The following is a 21,647-nucleotide window of genomic DNA, read 5'->3' as shown; positions in this document are numbered from 1 at the left end:
ATCAGCACACATTTTTTTTAGTTTTAGTTGGCCTGTGAGATGTTCAGATCTCAGAGGCCATGTGCCGTCATTGCGGCTATCTCCCGACTGTAGCTATAGGTGGTGCTAACATGTCGGATGTTTCTTTCGTTAGGCTTCGACTCACTCGAAACGAGAAGCGATCTCGAAAACACTACAAGGTTATCCATAATACTCTGTCATCGTAGCAGCCTGAGACTAAGCGAAAGCCATTTACACAGTCAGTTGCTAAGAACGAAGTCCATATACAAAAGCAACGCCAAATTCAATTCGAAGCTGGCAGCCGGGGCCGCCGCCATGTTTCACGCAAATTCCGCAAACCACACAAAGACGCTAATGCTAAATCTGAGAAATAGTGTGTGTACGCTATATGCAATGGGTCGTTTAGCGTTCTGCGCATGCGCAGTGATGTACGCTAAACTAAAACTGTCTATTATGCAGCACATTTTAGATGCTTGCTGGTTTTAAAGTCCGAAAGCTGAGATACAACAGCGTCACACACTATCACGTGAGGAAAACGAACCGCTGCATGCAGCAAGTAGCGTCAGCATAAGCACTAGATTACAATCGAACAGCTCTACAATGAAGACCACAATTAATTTGCCTGTGAAACAAAGAAACTTATGCGTCCCTGGCGGCTGATTTATGTTTATAAAACGAATGCCGCAGCAGTGCCGCCACTGCCCCGCGAAGATGTCACCAGGGTAAGCTGTGCCCTAGTGCTAACAGCAGTGTATTTGAAGAGCGTGCTGATATTACTAGTTCCGTTGCTCTGCCCCAGGATTCACTCACCTCTTATGCTACTTGTAACGGACCAACGGCTGACGAATGCATGGATAGGCCGCGAATGTCAACGAAGGCGACCAAAAATTTTGTAGCAAGGGAGGCTTAGGGGCACTAGACAATCGGGGGCTTAGCTTTGCATGGTTCCTGCATTTGCTTGGAGAGCAAGCTGGGAACCTCAATGGAGCACAGCGTGGCTACAGTAGAACATGCTGTCAAGGATATTTTGCAGAGAAAGATTAGCGGTCTATTTCATTAAGCCTCTCTTGAATTCTTGTTAAAGATTTTCTTTTGTTGAAAGTGCTTAGCTATTGTGAGCAGTGAGCTGCGCAACCTTTAAAACAAAGTGACCTGCATAGCGAAGGATTTTGAAGGTGCGAGCACTTTGTTAAAAAGGCTTTGACAACATAGATACATTCAGAGCAGCGCTTTCTGCCCTTTAGCCCATGCAGAATTTGTAGGTCCTATTTGCGCCACCAGGATCTGCCAATGTACTGCAGTGAAGCCTTTAATATGTGTCCCAATGTCCAATGCTGCGGAGTTCAATATATCCATTTACTGTCTGAGCAAGTTTGATGTATGAAGTTTCATATACATGTAGTTCTCTTGGTGATTCACCACCTGTTATTTAAGCAATAATTCTATTTATAATTGTTTCATACAACAAGGTTCAATTGTAATGAATTATTGCTATATGACATTCTTCCCATTATTATAACTAGTACTCTCAAGCTTCGAACCTCCCAGCTTCCTCATACAGTTGGCCAATGTGACAGTACACCTGACACAACAAGCCATGTCGTACACTTACTCTGTGCATGTTCACAGCCCATGCAAGCTTGTGCTGTAAGCTTGTTGCTGCTTGCAGAGGTAAACATTTCACTTGACTGTTGTAATGATCTCGCTGACTATGTGACAGAATAAACAGTTACTCCACCATAAAACATAGTATGAGGCCATTTTGTAAACACGAGTTTGAAGTAAAACTGTGCCATGCATCGTCGAAAAAGGAAAACAACATTACAGGGATGAGCATAGTTATCGTGGGCTTGTCTCTATAGCTTTTATGTCTTGCTTTATCCACATTATGCTGCACAGTTTTAGTTGAAGCGGTTATTGGCTGGCAGACGTCTTCCCATCATGTTACTACGAGTTTTGATGAAAGCAGTCTTGGCTAGCCTCTCTAGCCCTGGTTCTCTGGCTTAGGTGCTGGTGCCTCCAGTAGTTCAGATTTGAATGGGTGCAAATTAATTTTCCCTCTCAGTGAAATCAGGGGAGGCGCTGCGATCGCCGAGGAGTGTAGACGTGCTCGCGTCGGCTCTGTGTTCGTGAAATGATTTTGCAGCATTTTCTTGCGAATTGTGGCCTAATTTTTACACCAGTCGATCCGTGAAGATACCAGGACTCCGTAGACGCCTCATTTTCAGGTGGAACACTCGATTTCCCTGTGCTACGGACATTTTCCTGTGCTGCGAACATTTTTGTGAATCGCCCACGCCGCCGCCGCACATGCACGCCGGGCGCACCGGATGCGCGGCGCGCACTCGAGCGAGTTCCGTATCGCCGATCAAGTTTCTCTGCCCCAGCAACGAGCATGGAGCTCGAAGTGGCCGCCGAGACGGGCTGGCGAACAACTCGCCTTCGCCAACCGGCGAAGCTGAGGGACGACTCTTCACCCCAAAATGACTCTACCCAAACCTCAAGCACTCGTTCTCGTTCCAAGACCAGGCCACCAGTCAAGGCACAAGTTCTAAAGGCTGGACGCATGCCTCCGCTACCTTCCAACCAAATCAAAATTATCATTCGCCCCAAGGGAGCCCTCAACATTGCCAAAATTGGTAGTCCTACCGTGACTACAGCCGTTCTCCAAGCCGCACAGCTCAGCCCAGCAGATATTCAGCAAGACACGGTGTGCCCCAACACCCAACAAAACATTGTCGTTGTAAGTACGCCAAGTCTGCAGAACGCCGACCGGTATGTCTGCATAAAATCAATTCAAGTCAATGGGGTCACGCACGATGTTAACGCGTATGAGACGGCCGCCGAGGACACCACGAAGGGAGTCATCTGCGGAATCCCCCTCTCCGATACCCCACAGCAAGTCAACGCCAATATCATCAATACCCACAACCCCCTCGCACTAGCCGCAAAATGCATTGGAACAACAACCACCGTTGTTATCGCCTTCAGTGGCCCCGACGTGCCATATCTGGTCTGTTACGGAGCTACCTTAATCCCATGCTCATTATTCCGCAAGCAAATAGAAATTTGCTACCAATGCGGCCGCCTCGGACATCGCATGGATGTCTGCCCTTTTCCCAATAACAAGATCTGCAGAGGTTGTGGAGTCCGCAACCCACCTCCCGATCACACGTGTAACCCCAAATGGTCACTGTGCGGCGGCCCTCATCTTACAGCGGACAAATCGTGTACGGCTCGCTGCAAGACACCATACGTTATTCGCAAGCGCGTTGGGGAACGCCGAGCTGCAATGCAAGCCACCCTTCAAGAAAGCGACTTCCCGCCCTTGAACTCCAAGCCCCGCTCCAGATCTCGGACTCCATCACGCTCGAGGCAACATTGTTCCCGGACCCCTTCACGTTCGAGACAGCGCCGTTCCCGATCCAGATCTACCTATACCCCACCCGCCAAGTCTCCTACTAACAAGGTGAGCTTTGCAGAAGCCCTTAAGGGCACCTCGCGAGAGGGTCGCAACACACCTTCTCCACAGTCCACGAGCACCAATGATAACGCAGAAATAGCTCACCTCAAAAAAGAAAATGCCATTATGCGCGACCTAATTCACAAGCTCTCGCAAGAGGTTCGCGATCTTAAACAATCCAGGACACCTGCTCCTACACCACCCACCAAAGCGTCCCACTCCTCTAGCCACGACGCTCTACTGACACCAGCCCCCAAAAAGCGGGCCCTCCAAGAGGGAGCCACAGGCCAAGTGCGCTCAGAGGTTAAGGACATGCTAGTCTCACTTCAAAGCACGATGACCGCACTCCAGAACGCAGTCAAATCCATGCAACACGCCGTTCTCGCACTGGCACAGCGCGTCACAAACATTGAAACCCACGTACAAACTCTCCCCGTGCCCGCTCATCCTACCCTCCAAACCCCCCGCACTGCCCCTGACGGCATCCCCCAATCCCCATCATGGCCCACACTAACAGAGATACACTTATCTGGCAGTGGAACTGCCGAGGCTATCTCTGCAAACAGCCAGTCATCCGTCAACACCTTCGTACCCTCACCCGGCAACCGGACGTCATCATGATTCAGGAAACCCATATCGATTCGGTCACCCTCCCAGGTTACCAACCTTTCATCCCGATACATGCTTCTCGCCGCCTCTGCACTTTCGTCCACAAGAGAATCACCGCCATCGAACACAATCTCCACGACCGAAACATCGAACACCTTCTCGTTGAACTTATCCCCACCAGGAGATGTAAGGAAAGTATTTTTCTCCTTAACGTGTACAGCCATCCCTTTGCCAAAGTTCGAGGCCGTTTTCTCACCCTCTTCCAGAAGGCCCTTAACGTAGCTGGCACCAACCCCCTCGTTATTGGTGGAGACTTCAATCTCCCCCACACGGTATGGGGATATGGCTACTCGACGACGGCGGCTCAAAACCTTTGGAAAGACTCCCAAGATCTCGGCCTCACTTTCATTACAGACCCCACGTTCCCCACACGCCTCGGTAGCTCCACTTCCCGCGACACGACCCCCGACCTGACATTTACCAAGAATGTCACCAACGCTCAATGGAGCAACACACAACATGATCTCAGTAGTGACCATTCCATCATTGCCATACTTATCCCTCGGATAGCTGCAGTTACTGCCAAACCCCGTGAGTTCACTTGGGTTGACTGGGATGCATTTCGCAAGCATCGATCCGCTGACCAGCACGCGGAACGCATAGAGGACATTGATGCATGGACCCGAAATCTCCACTCCGATACCAATGTAGCCACGCGCACCGTTACAACCGATGCCCCCGTCGAGCGCATGGACAGTAGATTGGCCCATCTCCTCGCGGCTAAAACATCCATCCTATCCCGCTGGAAAGGGCAACGTCTCAACAGGCGCCTCCGCGCTAAAATAGCCCTCCTCAATAAGGAAATCGAAGCCCATTGCCTCACTCTGAGCCGTCAGCAGTGGACTGAACTGTGCAATACTGCTGACGGACAGATCCATTGTCCCTCTTCTTGGAAGCTTATCAAACACCTCCTCGATAGCCAAGCCACCCGCTCTTCCCAGCAAGATCGCCTCACTAAACTTCTCTATACAGAAAGGAAGAAACGGCCGCGCCCAAGTCTTAGACTACCTCACCAACAAGTATCTCCCCGTGGGCCCAGTGCAATCTCACGGCTCCTACACCGGGGCCCCCAACCCCCCACTGGACGAAGACTTTAGTGTCGCTGAGATCCAAGCCACCCTGCATAAATTAAACAGCCGTTCTGCCCCTGGTCCCGATGGGGTCACTAACAAAGCCCTCCGTAATCTGGATGATGCCTCCATCACCCACCTGACAAATTATATCAATGACTGCTGGCGTAATGGTGCCATTCCGCCGGCCTGGAAAACAGCAAAGGTCATCCTTATTCCCAAACCTGGCAAACCTTCTAGCCTCGATCATCTTCGTCCCATCTCACTAACCTCATGCGTGGGAAAGGTTATGGAGCATGCCTTCCTCACGCAAATCAACACCCATCTGGAAGACACTGCAGCGTATCCTCACTCTGTCATTGGCTTCCGGGCCCACCTGTCGACCCAAGACGCCATGCTACAACTTAAGTACCATATACTAGAAGATAGAACACGTAGTACTAAAGCTATACTCGGCCTCGACCTCGAAAAAGCATTTGACAGCATAGCCCATTTCACCATTCTTGACCGCATCTCACGCCTTAATATCGGTGCGCGCACTTATAATTACGTCAGAGACTTTCTCTCTAATCGCACGGCCTTCCTTTCGGTGGGGGATCTCCGCTCCGACGCCCAGACTTTGGGCAGCGCGGAAACCCCCCAGGGCTCCGTTATCTCCCCAATGCTTTTTAATCTTGTCATGATCGATCTTGCCAAGTAGTTGCAGCAAGTGGACGGTGTCACCCACACCATATACGCTGACGATATAACCATCTGGGCCCACAAAGGCAGTGACGGCGAAATAGAAACGGCGCTACAATCCGCCATTGAAACAGTCGAGACCTATATCCAAGGCACGGGGCTTCGCTGCTCCCCTGCAAAGTCCGAACTCCTTCTCTACAGGCCTACTCTCCGTGGCCGCCATCCAAAATACTCCACCGCTAAACGCCATTACGAAGACATTGCGCTTCATCTCACGGATGGCAGCCCCATACCCCTCGTCACCAATATCCGTGTGCTCGGCTTGTTCATAGAGGCGAACGGAGCGAATGGCATGGCCCTTGCCAAAATCAAGAGAAATACAGCCAACACCATGAGACTTTTGAAGCGGGTCTCCAACCGCCGTGGGGGTATGAAAGAGGAGAATCTGCTCCGGTTAATCCAGTCGTTCGTAATTTGCCACATCATCTACGTTGCTGCGTATCTAAACTGGTACAAGGCTGAACAAACCAAGCTCAACATCCTCCTACGCGGTGTCTATAAACAAGCCCTCGGCCTCCCCGGTTGCACCAGCACTGACCTCCTCCTTCAACTAGGCGTCCATAACACACTGGACGAGCTCATCGAGGCCCAACGTCGCTCTCAGCTGGAGAGACTCACTCTCACAGCCACGGGTCGCCATATCCTCACCTCGCACGGCATCACCTACCACCATCAACACGGCCATAAGCACTAGATCCCCTCCACCATACAAGCTTGGATTCACGCTGATCCTATCCCCAGAAACATGCACCCCAAATACAACCACGCACGTCGCACAGCACGTGCCACGGTTCTCACCAAATCGCTTACTCGCCACGACGGTGTGAGTTTCGTCAACGCTGCCGAATATCCCCACGGTACCCGCTTTGCAGCCGTCACCACGCGTGAAGGGTCTCTCCAACATGCTATCAGCCTAGTAACCCCACACGCTGAGGAAGCTGAAGAAGTGGCCATCGCGCTAGCCACCCTAGACCCAACATGCCATACCATCGTCTCTGACTCCCGCTCCGCCGTTATCAACTATATCAACGGCCGTATTTCACACCAAGCCTTGCGCATCTTGCAACAAGAGCCCCGCTCAACCGACCATCAGGTTACACTCGTCTGGTTCCCGGCTCATGCAGGCACCGTCCACCCGCACCTCCCCAACCTCAACGAGGTTACCCACTCCCTAGCGCGAGGCCTAGTTGACTGCGCGGGAGAAGGGGAGGCTGCCCCCACCGGTAGGGATCGCCTGACACGCTACAATGATCTTGTGAAGTCCTTCTACTTAGAGCGTAGAACCTTCCCCGGCCCACACAACAAACTATCCCGAGCGCAGGCTACAACTTTCCGCCTGCTACAAACCAATACTTACCCCTCATTACAACTTTATAACAAGATTTACCCAGACATTTACCCCAATCCCACGTGCCATATCTGCAAGACACAGCCAGCCACACTTCCACACATGCTTTGGGACTGTAGGCACCAATACCCCGACACTAACCCCACGACCCTCTCGTCGAGATGGCACGCTGCCCTGCGTAGCCCCAACCTTGACGACCAACTCTGGGCGACCCAGCAGGCCTGCGAGGCGGCGAAGAGGCAACACCTCGACGTCTCCATGTGGGAGGCCTAGGCCCAGTCACCATCTCTTGCTGGTTTCAATAAAGTTTATTCAGTCAGTCAGTCAGTGAAATAATACCAACTTTCCCTGGTTACCGGGCTTCTACAATTCCTCCTGAGATGGACTTGTTCAACAGCTCTACCGAGTACTTTAAGTAGGCAGTGTATTCTATGTCGTAGGGCAAACAGAAAATTAGCATAAGCACTCTTGCTTTCAGGCTGCCATAGACTTCGAGTTAAAAGTGCAGTCCAGATCAACATGCCCGACCTTGATCCCTCCAGCCTATGTGCCAGCCTTCCCTATGAGCCAATACTTGTGCAGGTGAACATACCTTCTCTGTTCCATGCAAAACATTTTGTTAACTGTTTCCAGGAAAAAGTACTTCAAGCATAAATGGCTAACACATGCTCTTCATACCAGGTTGCCATGGATAATGGAGACGATAGGAAAGTACAGGCCAGCGTCGCTGTCCCAGATCCATCCGGCAGCTTCTCTGTCTCTGTGTCCTAACTGCTGGTCTTCAATGGGAGTTGACACTGTCTCCTTCTATAGGGGCATTTTCTGACACGCTCTTCTGTGGGAGAATGCCCCATTCATAAAAAGAAACAACAAAGATTGGACACGAAATGGTGCAGCTCAAAAAAAAATTACTTGTTGGGTTCGCCACCGGGCCATATGCGTCGGCGCTCGTGACTCGACAAAAAGCAGCCGCAGCGGCACGCGCAAGCTCAGGCTTCACATAGTTTTGCGCCCATCGCAAGAGAGGCACCTCACGGCTACATTCGGATATTGCCAGCGCACAATGAGGAAGTGCAGAAACATGCACGCTTGCAATCTTGGAGGGATGCGCATGCGTGCAAACTCGATACCATGGGTGCACAGCTAGAAGGGGAGAAGGGTCGTTTTGCCACACGCTCGCACACCCTGTAATATTTTGGGGGCAAGTGTACATACTAGACATATTGTCTGTAGTGCTTATTTTTGAAATGTGATATTTTGGGACATATAATACATATAATATGCATCTTGGCTTTGTTGCACATTAAGAATTTATTTTATAAGTACTATATAATTATCTGAAAAGATGAATGTTTCTTTAGATTTCACACATTTCTTTTGCTACATTGTAAATGTATATCCTGATAGATTAATGTTTCGTATGTTATATGTTTGCCGATAGGAGACTTACTGCTGCCATGCGAGGGCCTTCAGGCACATTAAAGCTGTATGTTGCAGCTTTTCGCCTGGAGGACAGCCAACAAAGTTTGTTGGAAATAAAACCATTTCTGGTACGACAAGTCGAAAATTCTATTTGAAGTCGCTGCCTCTAGACCCTTCATGCCAACCGCCATTTTGGCAAGGCTGTGTGATGTCTGGGAATAAGGCTGCTTCGATGGATTTCAAGACCAGATAGCAGCCTTCCTTCACACACTCTGGCACCAAAAAGGGCAGCACAGGTGTCAGTGTTACTTGTGCTACAATTCCTTCACTTGTGCTATAAATAGCAGCAGCAAACTGCCAAGATGCAAAAGCAAAACAATGAATGAGGGCCATAACGTATTTCCCAGCTCCTGAAATCAGTTCCAGTTTTTGCAGTAGACCAAAGCATGGCCTTCAAGATCAGCTTCGATTACCAGTGGGAACAGTTTCCGAGGGTGCCAATTCATTTCATCAAGACTCAGTGTTGCCACACTGCTTTTGATTCAAGTGTGAGAAAAAAAATTGAAGTGAACATTTTCTAACACATTGAATGCAGTCAAATTTTCTTTCTGTTATGCTTTCCTCTTATTTCAAAGCAAAAAAAACCCCAAAAATCTAAGAAAACAAGAAGCAAAACAGAAAGAAAAATATCTCAGTATAGGGCGAACATCATTGCACAGTGTTGTGAAACCAGATGTGCATGCCTGTGAGGGTGATGATTGAAGTGTGTGCACTATACATTCAGTGATGCTACAGGCACGCACTGTGCTGTTTGCATTTCATTTGATGGTGATAGTACATCCACACAATGTAGCCGCAGGGACAAGTGAGCAGTCAAGTGAAGCTTTTTGAGATCATGTTTAGTTGGATCATGCAAATAAAATGCATTAATTAATCATATGCCATGGAAGAATCAAGCACAAGTACACAAATTACTGTGCATGACAGGAGTGGCTGCGAAGATGTATAAGGCTCACACAAAGGACGGACAGCAGACAAGGGACGATGATATTTAACTAATTTCGCCATGGAAAATGACTTCAAAGTTTGTGCATTAAGTACGAAGAAAATCCGAGGACACCTAAGCACTTCTTATGAGTTGTGAATACTTTAATGTCCAACTGAACGCCACTGAGCAGGCCGAGATATGAACTCCTCGCAGGCAAGCGGGCACGTTAAGACGCTTGGCATATATTGATTTAGCCTTACCGAGGCGCAGTTAGAACACACACAAGAGCTTGAGTAGACAAGGAACAGGTGGTAACACAGGCTTGCGAGAGGGAAGGTGATGTGTTGTCGTAGCAATGCACTCTCCCCTCGCGAAGTAGCGCAGCAGCAGATGTTCCCCTTCGCTCGCGTTCCTCTGCTGAGACACGAGCCAGCAAGTGCAAGCTAGTGTCATGAGCGCGCCTCGTGTGCTCACATGGTGTCACAGTCAACGGGAAATTAGGCACCGTTTTGCTGCTACAGATGCTGCCGGCTTTTTCACTGAAAGAACCATTTAACTCTTGCATTAAAAAAATCCTGTCACTGACCACATAATAAACAGCAATAAAGAAATTCCATTAAAAGTATTGCATCAAACCAGCTCAGAGCACAAAAAATTTACCAGAACTGTCAGGCTTGGCTGCTGAAAATTAATGTCTTGTAGCAAGGTTTAACGAGCACAAATGATATGCAAGAATACTCAGAATGATGCGAATGCTCAGATGCTAAGCGCTGCTCTTGTGCAGGAGCTTGGCAATGCAGCTGGCATAAATGCCAGTCTTCTGACTACTACACTGGTTTCATGAAAAGTAGGTTATTCTGGCAAGAGTATCACTGCAACATCACTGCACTACACTTTTACTTCACTGTGTCAGATAAACAAGTCAACAGACGTCTGAAGTGGTTCAACCACAATTCACAGCTGGAGAACAGGATAGCATCCATAGAATTTGGCGAGATTATTAGACAACAGGCAAAGGAGAGTGGACAAAAGTTGGAGGTGAAAGCTGTTCTGTTTGACTGTGACGAGGTGTATTGGAGTCGTCAAGCAACAGGCAATAGCGATGGTGCTTCCTAGCGTGCCGATATTGTTCTGGCTTCAAGGCATATAATGGTGATTATTGCATTTTATAGTGTCCCATTCTTCTTTAGATGACAAATTATTTAAATCTGTGTATTGGTTACATTTGCAGTGACGTCCAAAATCTAGATTTGTACTGGGCAACGACAATACTTAAAAATTAAGCTCAGTGGTTTTACATGCCAAAATCACTAAATGATGATGAGGGATGCAATAGTGAGAAACTGGATTAATTCTGAGCGCCTGGGTTTAACGTGCACCCAATACATGGCGCACAGCATTTTTTGCATTTTGCCCCGATCGAAATGTGGCCGCAGGGGCGCAGGACCAAAGCCACAGCACCAGTAACATTAAAACAAAGCAGTGATTTGATAAAGCGTGTAAGAGCACAACAGTTTTTAAGCATTGCTTCATGCTAAGGTCTAAGTCATAAGCTCGGTACCGTCACACAACAGCCACATTAACGAGATGAACAACGGGGATAAAATGCCAAATTAAGCTGCAAAATTATGAAGCAAAAGCCTTTGAAGCTGTGAAGTTCTTTAGGAACTTGGAAGGTGTGGACATTTGGACATGCAAAGGATGCAGTCTTTGGAAACAACTTGCCAAGTTAATTAGTTGTTTTTTACCAAAGCAATATTTCATCACAAAGCAAATAGCTATAATTTAAATATGCTCCAAGATTGAATGCCCTATGATAAAAATTTCTATTGCATTTTTAGCAAGTTATATGGAGCAACCAAAGGTAAGAGACATTTGATGCTAGTGTTCAATAAATTTCAGTTATTAGAAAGCCCTCGTCCTGTGCCCTTCTGTGTGTCTTCCGTTATTTCCACACTGATTAGTAAGTATGACGCTAGTGACTGCCATAGAATACGTGAAGGCCGAGAAAATAGCAATGGCAATGAAGAGCTATTGCTTGAACAACGACAAAAAAAGCTTAGGTGTAGTGACAAAGCAGAAAGGAGAACATGAACGAAAAGTATGTGCGAAGTCATACATGACAAGAGAAACCCAGCAGGCAAGATGTGGTGAGCAGGGGGGCGGGGAGAAGTATTCCGTAAGAGCCGACCTAGTGGACTGTCCATTTTGGCCGCTACTGATTGGCTAGGGCTGCTGGTCTCCTCCTCTCACAGCTGAATCCAATCAGCAGTGGCCGAAATGGACAGCCCACTAGGTGTACTCTTACAGAATACCCCCCCCCCCCCCCCCCCCGCAGGAGAAAATGATGAGATGGATTCTTGCCTTGTGAAGTGCAGCAACTGTTCTTTTTTTTTTCTGTTCAGAGCGAACGTGAGTGAGACTGGAGATGTAAAGGCTTTGATGTGGAGATAAGCTGTGGTCTGGGATGAAGCACAATATTGGTTTCCAGCTGTGGATGAATTTCCAGGAGACCCTGCAGATAAAAGTTTTTTTAGCAATTAATAATTCACGTATCTGGCGAAGGAAATCATTACAGTGAACATGCGGCATAAGCAATAGACAGCCAGGCACATATAGCAAAAGACAGTGCCACTGTAGAGGAATGGCGACAGGGAAGAGCAACAAAAAGTGATCAAGTATGTGCAGGGAGAAGGGTACAGAAAAAGTACAAGGGATCACACAAAGGAGATCAGTTTGACAGTGACAACAAGAGCAGCACTTATGAGCACAAATTTCAGAAGAAAGTAGCAAATTAATTGGGTCATCAGTTGCCAAAGAGCAAGCATTTTCTGTCACGAATGCTACTGATGCCAAGCATCAGTCCTGGCGCTGTTAAAGAAGTGAACGCGCAGTTGTGGCAAGGGATAGCAGCAGCAGGTGTCTCATAAAAATGGCAGTAACAGGCTGGTACACTTGGCTACAGTGAGCCAAGTGTACCAGCCTGTGCTTCTGGAAATCTGTGACCTATGTCGAGTTGAAATGTACTGATAAAGTGGGTGTACGTCGGAAAGACTTTCTCGCCCGTGCGGCGCTCGTGCCGAGTTGGTGATGGCGGATTATTGATTTAATGAGCCATCTTTCGTCACATTAAAGATGTTTTGTGTCTCTTCCAGGGCGAGGAGTAGGGGCCATAGTGTAGACCACTGGCATATCCCCTTCGATATAAATAAAGGTTCTTCAGCAAAACCATGTGCAATAAATCGGTAAGCGGGAGCCGCAGAGCTAGCGAAGCAGGCACGTCGGACGTAGTACATTTAAATTAAAGTATGGGGTTTTACGCGCCAAAACCACTTTCTGATTATGAGGCACGCTGTAGTGGAGGACTCCGTAAATTTCGACCACCTGGGGTTCTTTAACGTGCACCTAAATCTAAGCACACGGGTGTTTTCGCATTTCGCCCCCATCGAAATGCGGCCGCCGTGGCCAGGATCGGACGTACATTTAGACAGATCGTCATTGTAAGCTCAGGAGCTCTCGTGAGGGCTCCGTTTGCCGGTGACGTATACCGTCCTATCGCAGTACTGGTGAAAATCCATTATATCGTCGGGACGAAAAAAGCACCCCGCCACTTCTATAACACCAGTCGGAACACTGCGGCCGCCATCACCTTTTAGAGTGGTCTACGACCATAAATTGCATAACGACTTTCGCTTTTCCTAGCTACAGGGTGCTAAATATGTTTCAACATGCAGACATGCATGTTCACGCGAATCTCTTGAAGGGTACAGTATGCACTGACAACCAACGCATGATGGACACGGCGAAATGCTATGGCATTAAAGTTGTCCGATTGATCCTCGATATCACAGGTTCACTGATCAATGATTCACTGATCCCGTCGCACGTTACGCATGTTACCGTTGCGACAAAAAGTGCAACAAACCTACCAGCAACATCCACGGAGACGCAGGAGGAGAACTTGTGGACGACGCACGGCACGCACGGCTTTGTCAAGAAGAGGAGGCGCTGGTCAAGAACACAGACATCGACGTGAAGGAATCCCCAGCCGACACATGGCAGAATGCCGGCTCGCCTAGGGACAAACGCATACAAAACGAGCAAAGAAACTTCTCCTCCGTGGTACCTAGGCAAAGGGAGAAACTTAGGGCGCAAACGCCCCCAGATTTTCTCTCTCGCAGCTGGCGATTCCGCAAATGACCGTCTCGTGGCGAACGGCATATAGTTCCACGGCGAAAGGGAACCGCGGGAACGACGAAATCGTGGAATGTGGAGCGGTTTCGCCGTGCGGGCGATAGGCTCGGGCCGGAGGCGCTGCTCGGGCGCACGCACTACGCAAGAAAAAAAAAAACCATTTCCTTAACTGAGGCAGTCATTTTATTCTTTTCTGCACCAATCCGGCTTTGCGACGCACCGCGGACGGCGCGGACTTCAATTCCATCTCGGTAGAGCGCACAAGTACTAGACCCACCGCGAAATCCATCCTCTGTGTAAAATTTGAGCGCGAACAAACCACAGGTTGAGCGAGAATATCAAATTGCAATTCCGCTCGCAAAGTATATTAGGTAATGAAAAGGCTCCAGCTATAGCCATCCAGGTTTAAGTTGACGTTTGTACAACAATGCACGCCTCCAAGTAATCTCACTTAGGATGGCCCCCTATGAATGCTTTGCCTATGATGTGCGCATGCATATGTACTCACAGCATCCGCACGTGTGGATGAGTAGGTTTGTACATTTTGTGTTGGCAGCAATCAGCGTGCAGACTTCTATCGCACTGCGAAATTGCCTTGTGAAAGTATAAGGTAGCAGATATACAATTTTCTTTCACTATCTTCTTGAATACACCACATTTTGGCCACTTTCATCTATGCTGAGATACTGCGCAGTCACAAGAGCTGCCACTAATTGTGACGCAGGTTCTTGCACTTCATCTTGATGTGCTGCTCATGAGCTGGCAATCACCATCATCATCATCATCAGCCTATTTATACCCATTGCAGGACGAAAGCCACTTGAAGTGATCTCCATTACCCTCGCCTTCCGTCAGCTTATTTCGTCTTATGCCTGAAAATTGCTTAATTTTGTCACACCACCTCCACCGTCCTTGACATGTACTTCCCTTCCCTTGGCACCCATTCTGTAACTCAAATAGACCAGTGGTAATCTGCCCTGTGCATTACATTGCCTGCCCACCTCCATTATCCCTTCTTAATTGTCAAATAAAATATCCACGCCCCTGTCCTCCTGTCTTAGCACTGCACCTATTTTTCATTCCATCGATCGTCTGTTGCAAGGTCCTCAACTTCTTCTCAAGCTTTTTCAAGTTAACGTCCAAGTTTATCCCCCATATATGTATAGTGCAATGATTTTACACTTTTATTTTCAAGAACAGCGGTAATTAAGCTGCCAGTCATAATTTAGTAATGTCTACCATATTCGATCCAACCCATTCTTATTCTTCGTTAAATTTTCTTCTTCCTTCAGGGCGCCCTTTAAAGGGCCCCTGAAACGGTTCGGAAAAATTTTGTAGATGCATAGGATACAGCTAAAGTTAATAATTCGCACCACAATTTGAGTGAAGTGTCTCATATTAAGAGAGCTACAGATGATTGCAAGTTACCCTCCTCCATAGCCATGCATTTTCTCCTCAACTCGTTCGCCGAGAGATTGGTGCTAAGCTCCACCTTCGCTGGCTCTGCGTCATGATGGCACATCGTGTCGTCTACTTCTGGTTCTCTAGGAGCAAGCGCGCGAAGCCTCTCCAGCCTCTCCGCCAACTGCTTGGCAGTCGACCCCAAGCAAGAGCTATTGAAGCAGCGTGTGTTGCGAACATTCTGTTGCAGTGCCGAACGTGTCTGGTATTCCGGTAACCACAGGCGAGCTGAGCATTTCGACGGGTGGGCGGAGGCATAAACTCAAGCTGATAAGGAAACTTTAGCATAGGCGTACGTAAGCTGCCTGATCAGTCTGCACGGTCCAGCCACCCGCTGGCGCACAGCTTACCAGCCAAACAAAGAGCTAATATTGCTCTAACCAAGTGTAAAACATTTTAAAATTTACAAAAACAATGAGTTAACAATTACACTCCTGCGAAAAATTTACACTCGCAGCAAAGAAGAATACACTTTGTTACTGATGCTGTGTTTGTGAGCTGTGTGCCACCAGGTGGCTGCACCATGCAGACCTTTCATGTTTGCGCTTCTGCTCATCCCGTGGAATGGCCCGGTCAGATGGCCAGGCCCTGTCCCCTTGCGCTTGCATTTACTCTAATGCCGGACTCGCGAAACACTGTTGTGGTAGTAATCTTCCGGTGTAGGGTGATGGCCGCAAACACACAGATCCTGGCACCGATCGGATAGTGACAGTCCGATGTGCTGCAGCCACTCCGCTCGTCTGCTGCCTTGCAGAGGGACACAATGTCGCAGCTTGACATATTGCCAGTCGCTACATTTGCAGCCCAGAATGCAACAAAGTTGAATCATCATGCTGGCGAAAAGTCTGAGACCGACTCTGACCGCGGAGCTCATGTCAAAAGTGAGCACGTTGTAACACAAGCAGACGACACTTGCTGTGTGCCGAAAGTGCTTAAGTGTAGTGAGAACTTGCTCTTGTGCCTTCTCTTGGTTACTTTCTTTTTATAGAAACAAATTACCTACATTTGAACTATTGTGAACATTTATTCATCATAAAGTTGGAAAAATGATTGATGACGCGCCCTAGGCAGCCAATCGGATAGCTCGCCCTACTAACGTCATTGGGGCAAATGACATCAAATGGGTAGGGGCGGCTTAAAATTCAGCTGAGTGATTTGCTGCAATTGGCAGCAACGTACATCTTTAAAACCTTATAATAAATTACGCACTCTGCGTGGAGCACTTAGATGCGTCAATTATCAGAAGGACCTCCTCTAACGACTCGGTACATTTGTACAAAATCGTCAAAATTGTTTCAGGGTCTCTTTAAGTAAAACTTGACAGTCACATTGTCTTATGCTAACGAGGATGAAGGCGAACGCCTGCCCACTCACAAGAAATTCATTATATTACCTGACATTTTCATTCTAATGCACTCTTACTTTCTATTGTTTTTTTCCACCAAAGATTGTGGGCTCAAGCACTTTAACTAACTCTACCTTGATTAACTTCACCCTAATTAACACTAAAGCTCATGGGTTTGACTCCCACCCAAAGGTTGTGGGTTTGAGTGTATTAATTAACTATATGATTAATTGCACTTTAATTACATTTTTTAAAATTAGCACTTAGGGTAGTGGATTCAACTCTTGTCCTTCACCACGTCAATTGGAATGCAACTTAGAGATACTGCCGGTTTGGCCATATCTCCAAGTGGTTTTGACTTGCACCAAAGCGAGGGCCAGAGTGCCTTAACTGTGCCTTAATTCACTTCACCTTAATTAACACCCAAGGTAAAGGGTTCACCTCTATGCCTTCATGGTTTCAATTAGAATCCAACTTGGAGATATGGCCGGTTCACCCATATCTGCAAGTGGGTTCGACTTCCAGCGAAGGTCCTGGATACAAGTGCCTTAATTAACTGTGCCTTAATTAATCCCATAGGTCGTGGGTTCGGCTCCAACCAAAGGTATGGGGATCGACTGGTTCAAGTGCCTTAATTAACTTCGCCTTCATTAACACCAATGGCAGTGAGTTTAACTCCACTGGAGGTTGAGGGATCAACTCCCAACTTTCACGATGTCAATTGCAATCTGACTCGGATGTACTATCACCGGTTCACCTGTATCTCCATGTAGGTGTGACTTGCACCAAACGTCGAGGGTTTGAGTGCCTTAATTAATTGTGCCTTAATTCACTTCACCTTAACACCAAAGGTAGTGGGTTCAAGCCTACCTTCACAACGTCAATTGGAATCCAACTTGGAGATATGGCCGGTTCCCCCTTATCTCCAAGTGGGTTCGACTTCCACCAGGGGTCGTGGGTATGGGTGCCTTAATGAACTATCTTAATTTTGTTTTAATTAACCCCGCAGGTCATGGTTTCGACTCCAACCAGAAGTAGGGGGATCAACTAGTACAAGTGCCTTAATTAACTTTGCCTTCATTAACACCAAAGGTCGAGGATTCGACACCAACCAGAGGTTGCGGCTTCGACTCTCGAGCTCCACAATGTCAGTTGGAGTCCAACTTGGAGATGAGGCCTGTTTGCCCATATCTCCAAGTTGACTCCAAGCAAAGGTCTAGGGCTTGAGTCTCACCAAAAAGTCGCGGTTCGACTCCCTTCGTTTGCGATAGCAATTGGAATTGAACTTGGAGATATGGCCGATCCTATATCTCCAAGTGGGTTCAGCTTCCACCCGAAGTTGTAGGTGCAAGTGCCTTTATAACTCTGTCTTAATTACATTTGTCTTAATTAACACCACAGGTCGTGCCAATGCTTTTTATTCACCTTGGCTTCATGCTTTCTTATAAAGAAATTGCTGGCAAAGGGTCCCAGAAAACTGGAAGAATGCAAACATTATACTAATCCACAAAAAGGGAGATGTTAAAGAATTGAAAAATTATAGGCCCATTAGCTTACTCCCAGTATTATATAAAATATTCACCAAGATAATTTGCAATAGAATAAGGGCAACACTGGATTTTAGCCACCCAAGGGAACAGGCTGGCTTCAGGAAGGAATACTCTACAATGGATCACATCCATTTCATTAATCAGGTAATTGAGAAATCCGCAGAGTACAATCGGCCTCTCTATATGGCTTTCATAGATTACGAAAAGAGATACCAGCAGTCATAGAGACATTTCGTAATCAAGGAGTACAGACCGCTTACATAAATACCTTGGAAAATATCTACAGAGATTCCACAGCCATCTTAACTCTACACAAGTAAAGTAGGAAGATACCTATAAAGAAAAGGGTCAGACACAGAGACACAATCTCTCCAATGCTATTCACTGCGTGCTTGGAAGAAGTATTCAAGCTATTAAACTGGGAAGGCTTAGGAGTAAGGTTCGATGGCGAACACCTCAGCAACCTGCGGTTCGCCGATGACATTGCTCTATTCGGCAATACTGTAGACGAGTTACAACAAATGATTGTGAACCTAAACAGAGCGAGTGTAATAGTGGGGTTGAAGATTAATATACAGAAGACAAAGATAATGATGAATAACAGGGCAAGGGAACAAGAGTTCAGGATCGCCAGTCAACCTCTAGAGTCCGTGAAGGAGTATGCTTACCTAGGTCAAGTAATCACAGGCAACCCTGATAATGAGAAGGAAATTCATAGAAGAATAAAAATGGGTTGGATCGCATATGCCAGGCATTGTCAGCTCCTGACTAGAAGCTTGCCGTTATCATTGAAAAGGAAGGTGTGCAATGAGTGCATTTTGCCAGTGGTGACATATGGGGCAGAGACTTCGAGACTGACAAAGAAGCTTGAGAACAAGTCAAGGATCGTGCAAAGAGCAATGGAACGAAAAATGCTGGGCGCAACGTTAAGAGGCGGGAAGAAAGCGGTGTGGATCAGAGAGCAAACAGGGATAGCCATTATTCTAATTGACATTGAGCGAAAAAAATGGACCTGGGCAGGTCATGTGATGCATAGGTTAAATAACCAGTGGGCCATTAGGGTTACAGAATGGGTGCCAGGAGAAGGGAAGCGCAGTCAAGGACGGCAGAAGACTAGGCGAGGCGATGAAGTTAGGAAATTTTTGTGCGATAGTTGGAATCAGTTGGCACAGGACAGGGGTAATTGGAGATCGCAGGGAGAGGTCTTCATTCTGCAGAGGACATAGAATAGGATGATGATGATGTTGATGATGATTAAAGTTCCAGTTAGCCTGGTTAGATTAGCAACTGTCATGAAAACGAAATAGCAACCTAAAACCTGTTAGCATAGACACTTGACACAAGTTAGCATTGCGATTATTTAAACTTATTTATGGCAGTTTTGCTTCATTTAAAACAAATTCGGCCGTCTTAAAGAAGTATGAAAACGATGCAATGCACAAGCATGTTTCTTTAACCTAAATGATGCATGTCCTACTATCTAAATTTAATCTTCAACTAGTTAACTATTTTGGGCTAACTGTGCTGCTTAATTGGTCTTGTTTTGAGAAGGGTACCTCTTTTTGCCCGTTTCATCTGGTCAACCTGTTAAAGCAGTAATGTGGTATGCGTAGCATGCAAATGACATGTGGCAAAATGACTTGGGTAATAGCAGCACTGGTTTGTCCATTTCTAGGTAGTTGTTTCTTCAATAATTACATCAAAGTGTCTTAACTCATGCAGACAATTTATTGATTACTTTGGGAGTGTTGGGCTTCCAAGCACTGTTTATGGCTCTCGTCTCGTTTCTTTCATTACAAAGTTTTGTGGATTCACCTGGCCCACCTCATTTCGACGGAGTTCGTTGTGAGTGCACTGCAGACTCGAAACAAGTGGACAAGTTCGGAGAGGGCCTACAAGTGGGGTAAATCAAAGAACTCTAACCTGGCCACTCCCTGGTTATCTGCGAGTACGAGGAGCGAGTAGAGACCATTATTGCCATCAATTTGTAAAGCTACTATCTGATATTTTATTACAGATAGGGGATTGGCTGGCGTACTAGAGAGTGAGCACCATATCATGCCAACAGCCCTCCTGGTGCCAGGGACGACTATTGAAAACAACAGGCACAATGGTCCTACTTAAAATGTAGTTGTTTCTAAGGCTGATTTTTTATGCTTTAGAGGGGGCACAGATGTGGAGAGTGTCGACATGCTAGAGCCTTTGCAGGAGCAAGGGCCATCTTGCTGCCAGACCAGCCAGGACCCAGCAAGAAAGTCCACTACCTCTGTGGAGGCTCTTGGAGAAGAATATACGGCTGTAGTGCAGAAGCGTGAAGTGCGATTTGATAAAAATATGGCACTTCTGGAGCGCCTTAGTATCACAGAGGCATGTGCAGCCAATAAATAAGTTTTGAGCATGAATGCATTTTTATTTTTCATTAAACTCTAAATAATGCTAAAAATTACCTCCCACATGAAGGCAATGTTGTTAAAGAAATGGGACACTAACACTGCTTTTCTGCAATGGCATTCCTCAAATTTTCGCTACAGGCAGCCAAACTTTGGTCAGTAATTTCATTTTCATCATGATTTCCAACCTCTTCGAGCTATGGAATTTCTTGCAGCTCAATGAAATAATCCCACTCTTTGTTGCGCATGTTCTGCAACACACAAGCACCCATTACTATGAGGCAGCACTGTTTGACCGTAGCAGTGTCAACAAAGTAAAGCCTACGGAACCTTTGCTTAAGCAGACTAAACGCACTCTCAATAGAAGACCTTTGCCGAGAGTGATACTTGTTATAGCGCTTCTTCCATGCTGCAAAACTGTGCTCATTGTCACGGTACGGTATCAACCATCTAAGCAGGGGGTACTCCCTGTACCCACTCCTCGTTTCGGTTTTCTCTTTTTTTTGGCTCTCCGCTAAGTGATCATGTCTTCTTTCTTTGCACGTTAGGTTTGTGTTTTACAGTGGACCTGTTAGAACCTCGCTGGGTTTCTCATTGCATCTGCAGCTTCGCCGAGCTGGTGGAGAGAGTGAAGGCAGAGTATAAAAATATCACTGCGCAGCATAGTGACTCAGCGATGGTGGGTGGAGCCTAGCGAGGGATAAAGAGTGGCTCCACGTAGCCCGGATGCATGCCCACTCTTGTTGCACACGAGGCAGGGGGCATTCTTCTTTGGTGAACCGCGGCATCTACTACAGCGTTGGCCACGCGAAGCACGGATGCCATAGTAGACGCCTTTGGCGGACGCCGTAGGGACTCGTTGCCAGCACTCGTTTGTCTTGTATGCGGTTGGGCACTACTTTACTGGCCTTCCGCCAGCTCCACTGGTCTCTGGTGTTTGTGATAGCAGAGCCACACATAATTTTTTATGTACTCTTCTTTTTAACTGGATTCTTCTAATCTGTGC

General features: G+C 47.1%; 1 protein-coding gene and 1 long non-coding RNA gene across 3 annotated transcripts in view; both read right to left on the bottom strand.

Moving 5' to 3' along the window:
- Nucleotides 1-14,396, bottom strand: part of LOC139057594 (uncharacterized) — a 29,245-nt gene extending 14,849 nt beyond the window's left edge. Inside the window, exons 1-3 of one of the 2 annotated variants that reach the window (XR_011512929.1) lie at nucleotides 13,631-14,396; nucleotides 12,066-12,216; nucleotides 9,582-10,240 (exon numbers count right to left, since the gene is read on the bottom strand). This is a non-coding gene — a long non-coding RNA (uncharacterized lncRNA). Of the gene's footprint in view, nucleotides 1-9,581; nucleotides 10,241-12,065; nucleotides 12,217-13,630 lie in introns of those variants that run through there. The other variant, XR_011512928.1, reaches the window with a different exon arrangement.
- On the bottom strand, nucleotides 2,373-5,663 carry LOC139056962 (uncharacterized). The gene is made up of 2 exons (XM_070534738.1): nucleotides 5,615-5,663; nucleotides 2,373-5,578 (listed from the first exon to the last, which is right to left on the bottom strand). Exon 2 carries the CDS (start codon nucleotides 4,840-4,842, stop codon nucleotides 3,907-3,909), a length of 936 nt encoding a protein of 311 aa, XP_070390839.1. The 5' UTR covers nucleotides 4,843-5,578; nucleotides 5,615-5,663; the 3' UTR covers nucleotides 2,373-3,906.
- Nucleotides 14,397-21,647: the final 7,251 nt, after the last annotated feature.

This window comes from Dermacentor albipictus, chromosome 3, assembly GCF_038994185.2.
Source record: "Dermacentor albipictus isolate Rhodes 1998 colony chromosome 3, USDA_Dalb.pri_finalv2, whole genome shotgun sequence".
Classification (NCBI taxonomy): domain Eukaryota; kingdom Metazoa; phylum Arthropoda; class Arachnida; order Ixodida; family Ixodidae; genus Dermacentor; species Dermacentor albipictus.
This window is presented reverse-complemented; position numbering and strand designations above follow the sequence as displayed.

Excerpts from the sequence above, each read along its gene's own strand:
- LOC139056962 (XM_070534738.1), bottom strand. The coding sequence starts at position 4,842 with ATGGGCCAATCTACTGTCCATGCGCTCGACGGGGGCATCGGTTGTAAC.